This window comes from Silurus meridionalis, chromosome 7 (assembly GCF_014805685.1).
Source record: "Silurus meridionalis isolate SWU-2019-XX chromosome 7, ASM1480568v1, whole genome shotgun sequence".
In the NCBI taxonomy this organism is placed as follows: Eukaryota; Metazoa; Chordata; class Actinopteri; order Siluriformes; family Siluridae; genus Silurus; species Silurus meridionalis.
Genome location: NC_060890.1, coordinates 17,700,475 through 17,714,720, shown reverse-complemented (window position 1 = coordinate 17,714,720; position 14,246 = coordinate 17,700,475). Strand labels below are relative to the sequence as shown.

The 14,246-nt window shown below is 38.6% G+C and overlaps 1 protein-coding gene across 22 annotated transcripts in view; it reads right to left on the bottom strand.

Annotated features, from left to right (window-relative positions):
• nrxn1a (neurexin 1a) overlaps positions 1-14,246 on the bottom strand; it is a 151,609-nt gene that overhangs the window by 24,734 nt on the left and 112,629 nt on the right. For all 22 annotated transcript variants that reach the window (XM_046853001.1, XM_046853003.1, XM_046853018.1 and 19 more), the window contains one exon: positions 6,543-6,724. In XM_046853001.1, the coding sequence (XP_046708957.1) occupies positions 6,543-6,724 (182 nt within the window). The remainder of the gene's footprint in view (positions 1-6,542; positions 6,725-14,246) is intronic.

The following is a 14,246-nucleotide window of genomic DNA, read 5'->3' as shown; positions in this document are numbered from 1 at the left end:
GACAGCGGAGATTATGAGTCTGAAAGATTTGAATGTAAGACGGTTCTGATTACACGATTCTTTGCAAAACTGCAGCATTCATTCAACATTTGTGTCATTATGCAGCCGAATAACCACGCTCAAGGCAGAATAATACATTTGCGATAGAATTGTTTTGGAATAATTGGTGTTAGTCAGACAGTAGATGCAAAACAATAATTAGTTCATTATTATTTTTCATTATTATTATTAGCATTTTCTGCAGTGATAGTAACCACTGATGTGTAAGGACACACACACACACACACACACACACACACACACACACACACACACACACACAAACATGTCCAATAACACACAAAAATACACATCTGCCAAATCCTGAAGGACTGATATAGTGTGGCTTCAGGAGCCACTAATGATGTGTCTCATTTAGCGAATGGTGCAGGCAGTTGCTGCTGGAATGTGACACAGTGTGTGTGTGTGTGTGTGTGTGTGTGTCTGTGCACAGCTGAGGAGCCATGGCATTCAGCCCAAATGAGCCAGAGCAACTGTGAAACCTCAGCCATTTTACATGAAGAGGCTCTCTGCAACACTCAGGGTAATGCCTCGGGCTAATGCCTGGGGAGAGTGTTTAATTGGAGCAAACACAAAGACAAGCGATACGTGCTTTCATAAATAAACAGTGGGCGATATCAAAATAACACAATCATATACGACACTCTCCATAATGAATGCGCCATAATGTACTGGCTCTGCACGTCTGGGGATGTGACTAGAACCCACTGCTGTGCTGTGTGTGCAGAATATGTGCTAAGTAAAACCATCCACAGCACAACCACACACACACACACACAGACCACATTTCTCTGTCCTTATGAGAACTTGATCGAGACCATACAAGTAAAGCTTTCTGTTCTGGATCCTCTGAGAGTAGCATTCGGATCCACTTCCTCTCTTAACTCCCCAAACCCGACAAAAAATCCGGAAGCTATCCAGACGTGTTCTCATTGCCTGTCCCTCAAGAGCTCATCTCCCCATTCCCCGAGAGCCAAGCAGCAGTCTGAATAGAGATAAGATCTTTTAAAGTACTTACCTATCAGTCTCTTCCACAAATCTGCACCCAGACGGATATTCTAGCAGCCTGCTATTTGTTATCATTTTCCCCATCCGCATGTCATTAGAATTTAATAGTCGGATCTGGGAGAATGTTCAGCTCGAAACTGACATCTTGTTAAATAATACAGTGAGCAATACTTTTTTCCCAGGGAAAATATTGCACACTCTTTTAGCTTTTCATAAGCAACAGTTAAAATAAATGACTGTTTTGTTACAAGCATATTTGCAGTCTATTTTTTTTTTTTTTCAATTTCACTGTTTTTATCCCTCAGCTAAATAACGCAATAGAAAGAATTGCAAAATGTAAATTCAAGCTGGATTTCTGTCCATGGATAGAAGTTAAAATCATCCTCGGATGATCCTTATGATTAAAACCTTTGTGGTAATATTCATTTGAGTCTGAAACTCCTACTCATTTAAGTCTGAGACTGGAAAAAGCAGTGGTTTCATTTCCTTCCTATATAAAACAGGGTATTAATAGAATTTAATTTGAACACAGATAATTGGTATAACCACCAACAAGGTACAATGTGTCTGGTTGACATGGTTCCAGTTGTTGCCCATGCAAAGAAAAAAGTAAGGAATATCACTTTTCTGTTACAGGAAAAGTGTTTACAGTTGCATGTGGTATGACGAGATCTGATGCAAAGCTGTTCTATTCTCACATCTATAAAGTACACAAACAATAACCTCACACTCAAGTGTTATACTGTTTCACAACAATTTGCAATTAATGTAATGTTCCTCATACTTTTTTATTTAAAGCTATTTTATAGCAGTAATAAGCAGTTGTTCCCTCACCATCCTCTTTTTTCTATATATTTTAAAGAAATGCAGCATTGCCCAAAACACTGAAAACCTGAAAACATTCCTAATTCAGAAAATCCCTCCATCTTCTCTCCATCTCTACCTCTGTGTTAACACTTCCAGAAAAAAACTTCATAAAGATAGCAGAGACATTCATCATATCACCCAATGCATTATTACATATTGCATTATGCACATTAATATTAACTGTGGAGCTGCAGTTATATAAAATTAATTAGAATTAAGGATCTTCCCCCCCTTCCAAAAAAAAAAAAAAAAAAAAGCCTGCTGTCCAGTTCTACCCAGAACCTTAGATGTTTCCCCTGACAAATATAATGTACTGTAAGACTCGTGATATGGCAATTCTCCCTAAACCTTTGATCTTAGTGTAGCGTAGGTCTGCAACCCACAGCCTTGTCAGATGTTAATCTACTCAGCTCTCAGGTTCATCACTAGCTGAAGAAATCTTGACCACTGTGCCATGATTTATCATTTATCATCTGCCTCTCCCTATTTCTACTCGCTTCTTCAAATGGTCTGTGTTTCAGAATTTTTTAGAACTAGTGTGTCCTTCTGCTGAAATAGCCTTTGTGTGCCAACAATCTTCAAGTATACCTATAGGTTCATTAGCTGCGCACACACACACACACACACACACACACACACACACACACACACACACACACACACACACACACCACATTTGCATCATAGAGTGTGCCAGCTTGGCATTTTAAACAACTAGGCTTGGAAATGTGCCTTTTTAATTCTCTTTATGTGTTTTATGTGTCACCTCAGTGTTCCTACTGTTTTGAAGCTTTTCACTGAATGGACGCACTACAGAGACCATGTGGAAAATTTTAGCTTTCAGAATAGCTGCAGTTGATGTGCCATTAACCTCACTATCAAACACAAAATACAACAAATGTGTGCCAACCATGTACTGCTGGAACATTAGGAACATTACATAAATTGACGGTCAGTAACCTCCAGATGAGGCTTGGTTCCCTTTTGAGTCTAGTTCCTTTCATGGTATGTTCCTCATACCAGGGAGTTTTTTTTCACGCTATGGTCAACACTGACTTGCTCATTAGGGATAAACTTATAAAGGTTAAACTTTTAGACACTAACATAAATTCACCTTTTATAACCTATTTATTTCTTTAAAAACTGCTTTGGGACGATTTCTATGTTTAAAAGCATTATACAAATAAAATCTAATTGAACTGAATTAAATAAGGCTACACTGGACAACCCAGAACTAACTGGGACATAACCTACACCCAGGACTACATAGAAAGCGTTTGTGCAAACATCTATTTGTACAAACACAGTGCAAATGAGAACAATCAGCAATGTAATGCAGCCTGGAGAAAAAACAAGCTGCAATATACATTTGTAAATGTAACTTTTTGTCACTTAGTTGCAGTAACAAACGTGACATTTATGCGCATTAATTTCAATTTGTTGAATTGGAGGTAAGTAAACTACATTGACAAAAGTTTTAGGACACCTGGCTTTTCCAGGCATTTGTGGTTCTTCACCAAACTTCTGCAAAGTACAAAATTGTTTAGGATGTCTTTGTACATGGTATTTAGGATGTCTTTGTATCTTTGTATTCTCTTTACTTTTAACATAAGGTTTACATGGGTTGGAATGGAAGATCTTGAGTAGCCTGCTATAGAGCTCTGACCTCAACCCCTTTCACACTTTTGGGTTAATTTGAAACACTGACTGCACCACAGGCCTCCTTGCCCAGCATCAGTAACTGTTTTTATTAACATCCTCGATGCTGATTGAACACAAATCTCCACAAGTACACTCCAAAATCTACTGGAACATCTTTCAAAGGAGTGTAGGTAAATGTCGACTAAATGTGGAATGGGATGTTCAAAAGCACATACAAATCTTATGGTCCGGTGTTCAAAAATTCTGGTCCATATAGTATATGTACACTATATAAAAACACCATTCTGCATTTTGGTGACGCATTTCTAATTTAATCCGTTTATTAAGATATGTTAGACACCAGACAAAAATTAGATTATCTCCTGTTTAATTGACGGTCACACTCGCAGGGTTAACACAACAAAGCTTATTTATTGAGAACCTTGTTCATCCAATGTTCATATGTGCTTTTTCTAATTTTACCACCAATATTTCCACATACGTCTGACGTCATCACTACAGATACCCATTTATACAAATGCTTCTTAAACATAAGAGAACATTAACCCAATGTTCTACATTTTCTAAAGCGTAAAAAGTAATTCTCCTTTGTGTTTTTAAATGACAATTTGGAACACCTAAGTGACACCACAGAGATCGATTTTTCGCTCAGTGACTGTAGTTTCCTAAAGTCCCTATTTTCCTCCCATCTAATTTGTTCTCCAATATTTTCTTCTTCCCTGTGTCTCTCATATTTTCTCTCTTTCATTACAAGAGCAAGTGGAAAAAAGTTTATCGGGAAGTGAAGGATGACGAACGCTAATGCCTTGCTTATAGTGATTCAATTAGCTCAATCATAAACATTGAGGGTCATGCACATCACTAAACATGGAGGTGACACTGTCTGTTTGAAAAATCGAGACATCACAGCCTCCTTGTTAACACAGTCAGTGATCCTGGGTTAATTCACTTTCACAGACGCGGTCAGTGGATAATGATATCCTCCGTGCCTTCAGGCAGGTTTATCAAAGCATAGAGCTACATTACCACAGGGCCCATTAATGTCAATACTGACAGCCTTAATCTAACCGGTGTCTAAACATACTTAATGAGACAGCAGGGAAAAACACTTTTCAATTAATTGTCATAAAAAAATGACACTGGGTGTTTGCAGTGTTGTCAATAATACTGGAAGTGCACTTAATGATGATGATGATGCAGGTATGGCAAAATTTCCCCTCCTACGCTTTAGTGATTCATTTAGGAAAATGTCTTTGTGCTTTGGTTAAGAGTCAAAAAATATGTATATACACTTAGGAATACTATACCAGGTTTAAATATTATGTTCCAGTACATCTCCACACATATGCAAATCAGCAGCTACTGGATTTTTACAGTGTATTTACAAGGACACAATAACACACACACACACACACACACACACACACACACACACACACACACACACACATAAAATGCTATACAATCCATAAAGAATATACAGCACCTATGTGTCTTGCTTTATTGTTAGTATATATACAGTGTTATAGCTGGGAAGTGCATGTATTTTTTAAAGCTGTAATCTACAGTGGTCCTATAGGTCCTGAACATTTCATAAAACATTTGCAGCTCCACTACATACACATTTCTTGTTGAAAGATACGCACTAAAGGTACCACAAATATAACCTTGAGGCTCCTGCCCCAGCGACAAGAAGAGGTACAGCTTTGTACCTTGTTTCTGACAGTGTATATTAATCATTTTCTGTAATTTAAACTGTGTTTGGATGCAAAAAAAAGCCATGTCTTATCTTTGACCTTTAAACACATGCATATGTCCTTTTCTGATGATTAATGCACATAAATAATAAATGGTGCAATTTCACCCATACTTCTTCTCTAGAACAGACAGAAAAAGAAAGAGGTACATTTGTAAACAGTCGGTTTAACAATTCTAACATTATTACAGGCTTGGAATTGACCCAAACAGATACATTGAATATGTTTATGTAAATAAGCTGAAGTAACAAAAGAAGATATAATGAGCTCGGTGAATAGTTGTGAAGAATATATGCCATATGTTCTGAATGCATGAATACCTCTTTCACATGCATGCATGCTGGCTTTTTAATTATTTAGTGTGTGGATAAATATATTTAAAACCCATTGGTCCTGGCTGGTGATACAGAGATGAGCTAGCTGGCTAGCAGAACAGCTTTGTGTGTGTGAGAGCACAGTAACCAAGGCAGAGGCTTTGAAGCTGTGCTCTCATTCAGCCAGTAGCACTCGGCTACCTTCTCCAGAAATCACAAGGGCTTAGCTGAAGAAAATGCAGTGTGATGTCACTCCATAGAGATAGATGGATAGAGAGAGCGAGAAAGAAAGAGAGCAAGAGAGAGATAGTGGGAGAGAGGGATGGGGGAGCTGATTGATCTACCTCCCCTCATATCCCTGTGCTCCTCATAATCTGGTACAGAGACAGAAAGAAGAAGCACAATAAACGAGCACAGCCCAGGGTCCCAGGGGAGACGCAGGCTTCCATCAAAGTGCTGTGTGAAGGCGGGAAAAGCCAAGCAGCGTACCCTCTGTAAAACTCACTGAACGCTGCCATGGATATTGCCAGAAAAGCAAAAAGTGTTGAAGCATTTGTGTATAAAAGATGGTGTCTGTATGTGGGAAGAGACCTAATACATCATTACCCTAACAATAAGCACCAACTCTTATTGATCATCTGATGTGTGTGTGTGTGTGTGTGTGTGTGTGTGTGTGTGTGTGTGTGTGTGTGTGTGGCTTGTTAAAATAAAGTTGTGAATTTGAAGCCCCACTATTTTTTTATCACATTAATACACAATTAATGCTCATGTTATTGTAACTGTAATTCACCACATCAGGCAAATAAAAAGAGGAAAGTTGCAAAAAATCTGGCAACTGATGTTGTATGTGTAAATGTGTGTATGGAGGACTCACTATCTGCAGTTGCAAGTAGTCTCCAAGGCCAGATGAGCTGTCCACTCTGACCAACACTGCATCCTTCTGCTGCGTACTGAAGCCAACTGCAAGACGGTCTGCCCTCGTGCTTGGCCTGTCATTGGGTGGCCAGGTGTACACAATCAACCCACCATCACGCCCAAATATGTACGTAGTTCCCGCTGTGGAGGGAAAGATTATACTTTTGTAAGAAAAATTAGCTTAAAAACTATGCACAAAATGATTTACATTTTCATCTTTTAGGATATTTGTGTGCCTTATGATAATTAGAGTCTATTATTTTATATAGACACAAATAGAACAAACACCAGCAGCAGGTCTACACCATGAGTTTGTCTGGCCTAAACCAGAGGGTTAAATTAATAAACACAATAATAGATCCCACTAATAGATAGCAATGATATAAAAAGACCCGAGTGTTGATTGGAGGAAAAAAGAGTTGATATATTTTGTTTAATATATGACTTGATGCAGTCGCTTGTGGAAAACATAGTCCCCGTCTATAATCTTGAAAAAGTATGTTTTAAAACAGTAAAAAATAGTAATGTACCACCTCTACTTACATCCTGTACTGTATCAAAATCAGCACTATAGAGTCCCTTCACTTTGTTTTTTAGACAGACTAAAACCAACACAAATAAAAGCTTACAAAATCATTTAAAAAACCCAAATTATTGTACCAGGGGCTATTATTGGATTCAGACTTACAATCCTTACTTTTCTAATAATAATCCATCCTTCTAGTTTCATCATAGCTACTGTATTCAAACAGGGACATTACTTTTTTTGTTTGTTTGTTGTATCCTATTTAAACCTATTAAAGTAAATGGAATGCATTCATTTCAGCATTCTTTATCTACATCTGGTCATTTATATAATAAGTTTACATCCCAATATAACCTGAACATACATATTACGGATTATAGCTTTGAATTTGAAAGCCAGAGTGTGTGTGTGTTTTGTTTTATTCGAAAAATTTGTGTAGCCTATTTGCTTGTGTGCGTGTGTGCGCAAAGTGTTAGTGCATGAGTTTGTATTTTACAGCACATTACAGTTTTACAGCCCGGAGTGTAGGAGTCTCTTGATGAGTCCATCAGCGGGTCAGACAGCCCCTGCTGTTTCCTGATTGGAATAATTACAGCCCTTGTGTGACCCTCACAGTGCCGATGCCACTTGGGAACACCTGCATGTTCCAAATGACTCTGACAAGATGTGCCCTGGCTGTGTGTGCACACATACACACATTAACACACATACACACACATACACACATACATCCCCCCCTGCACCTAAATCACTGAGCTGATTAAGCATCTACCAATCTAATTTGAGCTACCCTCTGTGCCTACCAACATACTGGACAATCAATCTGGACCCGCACTAAGTATAAAAAGGTCCTGTGCACTGTTTTAACATGCATTTAATCTGGGAGATGTGAGTAAATGTGCACACACACACACACACACACACACACACACACACACACACACACACACACACACACAGGCGCACACGCACATTTACGTACAGATTTGGATCAGACAGCTATTTCTGCTCAGCACAAGCCATGGCCTGATGGAACTAATTATAGTGTCACATGCAGACAGGCCACTGAGCCTTCGATTCTCTCAATGATTCTCGCAGAGAGCAAATCAGTATAAAAATGGAGCATGTTTGGGCGAGACAGAACGAGAGAAATAGATAGAGTGATTGAGAGAGCGAGATTAAAAGCGCGAGCTGCATTTGAGTCTGATGATGTATATTACTGTTAATGGAGTTGATCTCATTAGATCAGTGCCTGCACCAGCTCTTTTCATTTACCGTGACTTCCATAGTAATAAGCATGTATAAAAATCATGGCATGCCAGGTGCTTCAGGGCAAAAACACAAGGGGAAAAAAAAAAGAAAACGCTAGTTAGGCTGGAGCTGTGGGATGTGAGTTGCATTTCAACTCAGCGACTCCTTTGCAGCAGCAGGAACAGCTGTGCAGCCCATCTCTAGATGTGTTCCTTGTGAACCACAAGCACTGTGAGGCTCTCCGCAGTGCCAACATCTTGCAGTAAAGGGATAGTAACAAATTGGAAGGCTTAGACGATAATATTTCTTGATACGCATCTTTATTTGCTCCCTCTCTCTTTGTCTTGTTGGTCTGCTTTTCAGAAAGTCTGTGTGCATTTCAATGAGACCCTTTCACACCGTGTCAGCAATCAGCCCATATCCCCAACCACAAAAAAAAAAAAAACCCTAAGGATATTTTTGCACATCCACACACAAAACCACATTTTCTTCACTGAGGCCAGGAGCAGCACTCTTCATGTTAAAGGGAAAAAAGAAGCTTCACTTCTTAACAAGGCACAGGTTTCAGATCCATATGCTCACACACTTAATTAATGTATTTTCTGCTGTATTTAAAATGGCCATTTATGTACACACACGGCATAAATGTGAGTACATGCTGTTTAAGCATCGACAATTTAATAATTACGGTCTCATTTTCGAGTGGGGTGTGAAAACAGATATCATCTTCCCTTTAAATAAGACAAATAGATCTTCCTCTTTGTATGTATGGAATACTATCACATATAATGCATAGCAGCAATAGCTATGTAATGCTAGCCAGTTAAATATGTGGGAAAAAATGTATTTTAATATTTGAGTACTCTATTTTACATTGATTAGGTCACTGTGGTGTTTGTTAACTTCTTTTTTAGTCCTGCATGTATAATATTTCTGCACATTTTGATATCTGCCAGTATAAAATCTTATATAAACAATTGGCCTACTGCCAAAAATATGCCAAAGATACTTGGATTATTTTTGTTTTTTTTTTTTTACTTTTTTTTTAAACTCTAATCCTTTCTATATAATTTTTTTTTGGTTTACATTTTGTGTCACAGGCAAATCAATAAAGCGTGCCATGCCATGTGTGCGACAAATAACATTTTCAGTTGAATGTGTTACACAGGAGCAGTAGCACAGTTCATGTACTTGGAAAGTTGTCTATGTGAAGCTGCAAATGCTTAACTATAACTTTTAGCAACATATACTCTTGTAGTACATACTTTGCTTGCTTTCAGTTTTCACTTTTACTCCAGTTCTAATTGAATGTGGTTCAATTAAAGGATGGAATGGGGTTTATTTGCATCAGTCTTATTGCATCATTCTTAGATTAAACTATCAAAACTTAACACATATTAAGATAAAAATAAAGCAGTTTGAGATCTACATTCTGCAAGAAATATTATATAGCATATAGTACACTGTTGTATATCATACAGTATACAATTGCATCGTGCCATTTTGAACACTAGATTTGTGCCATTCCTGTGGGGAAAGCAGAAATAGACTGAACCAAAATACAAGTCCAATTTAGTCTTTTCTTTTGATGGATCTGCTCCACAGCAGTTCCCCCATATTATCCCTCCTCTCGCTTTCTCTATATAATTCTCGGCTTCATTTTCACCCTTGTGCCAGAGTTGGTTAGGAAGCCCATTGATGACTATTGAAGTCTAATAGGGTTAACGCTCTTTTCTGAAGTCAATTTTCTGAAGATGTTAAATGAAGCATGGACTCTGTGCAAACCTAACCATTAGCCTCTTAAATACGTTGCACCATCTTGGCCAGCTACACAGACCAGAGCTTATCAAAGACCCTTGCTTGTGGAGAAACTGTTCAACAACACTTGAAGGTCAATCAGAATTACACCAGAAGTAGACGTGATAACCAGAAATGGGTGAAAGTGTGAGGGAGAGAAATGAGGACAGTGTGCGAGAGCCTTGGAGCAATACTCTAATGAGACAGATATTACCTTCCCCTCTGGAATCCCATCATAATATGTTTTATGTGCTGAAAAATTAAATTAAGAAACCTTATTCTTCTGTTGCTAGAGGCCCAGAGGCTCGTGCAAGCTAATATCAAACTCTATAACGTAGATTCTATATCGGGTGACTAGAATCTTTATAGACAAATGATTATTCTCTACATGTGGATGGAATAAATATAAAAGCAGACCAATTTATGTGCAACATTTTCTCATGTACTATTCCGTGTTAGTGTAAAATCCAATGTACTCAATAGGGAGAAGTCTGTCTGATGAAAGCAAGGCAGAAGGAAAACACCATAAAACAGATAATTTTTCTTGCGTTTTTTAGCAAATCCTGCGGACAGACAATTTTCTGTCCACTCTAGGCCTTTGTAAGGACCGGAGTGCCCATTATGAGACGATTACATGACAAATATAATCTTATAGGGACATTTTGCTGGTCTCGATCAAGAAAATGGCCCCTAAGGTCAGATAGTGTTTGAAAAACTGAACAAACAGAATGATTTTGAATGCTAAGGGTCTGGTTAGTCTTGAGCATTCACATTGTGTTATTTAGTCAAGTTAATCCATGCATTAAAAAGCTACACCACACATACAGCAGTACAAATAGTGTGTTTAATGGTGTACGCCTGTAAATGTGGTCGGCGTGTAAAATTGGGGAATATATCAAACATTACTGTGCCTAATTATTTTGTTTATTAAACTTTCAATGCACAACACACAAAACTGAGGCTTCTGTAATAATAAACAGGCCATTAAAAAGGGAATTACTGCAACTCCAATTACCAGACTGACACCAGAGAAATCCAAACCAACTGGGTAATTACAGACAGCAGCATGAGCAAAACACTGGCCACCCGAGGTATGTGTGTATAAGCATGACTCTGTGTGTGTGTGTGTGTATGTGTGTGTGTGTGTGTGTGTGTGTGTGTGTGTGCTTTGCTGACTATTATCATCAGCATAAAGTGTTTGTTGGACACTCATAAATCTGACTCCTGTCTCTCTCTGCCTGGCTGGGCATCGACTTGAGGTGAAGGTTTAAAATGAACCGTCGTGTTTACGACCTGCAGGCATAGAGCGTGATGGGTTTTTTCCTCTGTGCAATAATCCTGCCAACACACTCGCACACTTACACACACTGGAGGGAAGGTTTGCTGACTTCAGCCTCCTAAAATCAGCTAGACTTCAAGAGTTTTGGACGCTGACTCAGAACTAGAGTAATGTAGTCTGTTTTTTTTTTTTCTTTGCATGTGATTCTGGCTGAACTGGAGCTAATAGATGAACAAGAAATGTTTTGTCAGGTAAAAGGATCATGATGATTATATTAGAAAAGAAGCCACATAAATAAACACACTGACCAAGTTGTTGGATAGATGATGCAAAATCAGTTCAGTCTGTAATATGAGAGGGTTCTTCTAGGGGTAACCAGCTATAATTTTGATATCTAGCACTACGACACTAGAAGCATATCTGTTAAGTCCTGTAGGTTTTGAGTTATGGCGGTTGTTTGTCCAACCTTTCCCACAAATGTTCTTGAAAATTTGGCGTCCAAGACAGGACCTTGAACTCTTTGTCATGTTCTTCAAACCGTTCCTCAACAATTTTGGCTTGTGGCATGGTACATTATCCTATTAAAAAGGCCACAAAAAGGCATTAGGATTACTATTACCATGAAGGTCTGCAATAATGTTTAAGTGGGTGTTAAATGTCCACATGAATGCCAGTATCCAAGGTTTCCAAGCAAAACATTTCCCAGAGAATTACACTGCCTCTGCCAGCTTGCCATCTTCCCATAGTGCATCCTGGTACCATCTAGCCATCCACCAGATTTTAACAAACAATAAAATGTTACTCATCAGTCCAAGTAACCTTCTTCTATTGCTCCATTTTCCAGTTCTGCTGCTCATGTTCTCATTGTAGGCACTATCAGAAGTGGACAGAAGTTAGCAACATTGAATATTTTGCAGCAATGGAGCCTCAAACACAGCAAGCTGTGATGCACTGTGTGTTCTGACACATTTCTATCATAGCCAGCATTTACTTTTTCAATCATCTGTTCTAGAGTAGCTTTTCTGTGGGAGCAGACCACATGGGCTAAACTTGGTTTCCTATGCACATCAATGAGCTCTTGTCCGTTTACCAGCTCTCCTTTCTTGGATCAATTTTGGTAGGTGATAACTGTCATACCAGGAACACTAACCGGAGACCGGAGGTTTTGGAGATACTCTGAACTTTTTGTTTAGCCATCACAATTTGGCTTATGACAAAATCACATCAATTTGGAGAGCTGAATTTTGCACTTGACAGGTTCCATTAACAGAGTAAATCAATGTTATTCACTTCACCGGTCAGTGATTTAAATTTTATGGTGAATCTGTGTAAGTTGTAGATTATCTACTGTTTTCCAGTGAATGTTCTACCAGTTATGGTTCTGAACCTCATTTTGTAAACATATATTCTATAGTATCTTGTTACTCTGCTCAGGACACATGCAGCCTCAGTGGACCCAGATGTGCGGTTTCTTTAGACAAACATTTGGACAGCAAGATGATAACTCAGCCGACCAGAGCGAGCTCAGATCTCCCCATGTGATAAAGATAGCTTTTCATCTAGCATCTCTTCAGCAGAGAAAGCAGCAGAGGGGTTTGTGGTCAAGAGCAGTGTTACTCTCCCTCTACCCTGCTGACCTTTCAGGGGGCCAATTAGGCCATGACTGTTATTCTGGGTTATTACACTTTATAGCAACTGATGATTTTCTTGCTTATGTTTTTTCATTAATTAGCCTAGCTGTAGTTCCAAAAACTTTACATGGATGAACACAAGACAGAAAGAAAATTTAAATGAAAGGAAGGAAGGATCAAATGAATAAAGGAACAAAGATAAATACAATGGAAAGAAGGAAGGAATGAAAGAAGGAAGGAAGGACAAAATGAAGGATGGAAAGAAGGAAGGAATTGTTATACTGGTCAGGACACATACAATCTCAGCGGAATCAGATGTGCGGTTTCTTTAGACACACACTTGGACAGCAGGATGATAAATCGGCCCGGCCAGAGCGAGCTCAGATCTCCCCATGTGATAAAGACAGCTTTTCACCTCTGCTCTTCAGCAGTGAAAGCAGCAGAGGAGTTTGTGGTCAAGAGCAGTGCTATTCTCCCTCTACCCTGCTGACCTTTTAGGGGCTAATTAGGCCATTACTGTTATTCTGGGCTGCCAGATGTGACACTTTATAACAACTGCTGTTTTGCTTGGCTATGGAATTTTTTTCTCTTTAATGAGCCTGGCTCAGGCCCAAAGAAAACACAGAACTGTAAAAAATTCAAACACAGGAAAGCGAGCGAGCAAGCAAAAGAAAGAAAGAAAGAAAGAAAGAAAGAAAAAAAGAAAGAAAGAAAGAAAGAAAGAAAGAAAGAAAGAAAGAAAGAAAGAAAGAAGGAAAAGAAAGAAAGAAAGAAATGATAAGACTAAATGAAAGACAAAACAAAGACAGAACAAAGAAAGAAAGGAATGAAAAGCATAGAAGGAAGAAGGAAAGTATGGAAGGGCAGAAGGAAAGAGGGAAAAAGACAGCAAGTAATAAAAAGAAGGAAGTAAATTAGACAAAGAAACAGAGTAACGAATGAAAAGAAAAAAGAAGGGAAGGGGAGAAAAAGAAGAAAAAGACATTCCCAGTTCCCAAATTAAATAAAAAAAAAAATATATATATATATGTGTGTGTGTGTGTGTGTGTGTGTGTGTGTGTGTGTGTGTGTGTGATTATCTCATGCTTTGAGCTTTTCTAAGCTCAGCTAGTGTGAGTTACAGTGACAGGATGAGAAATCTCTCCGGGGTTTCAGCCTCACTGAGTTTAGATTACACAC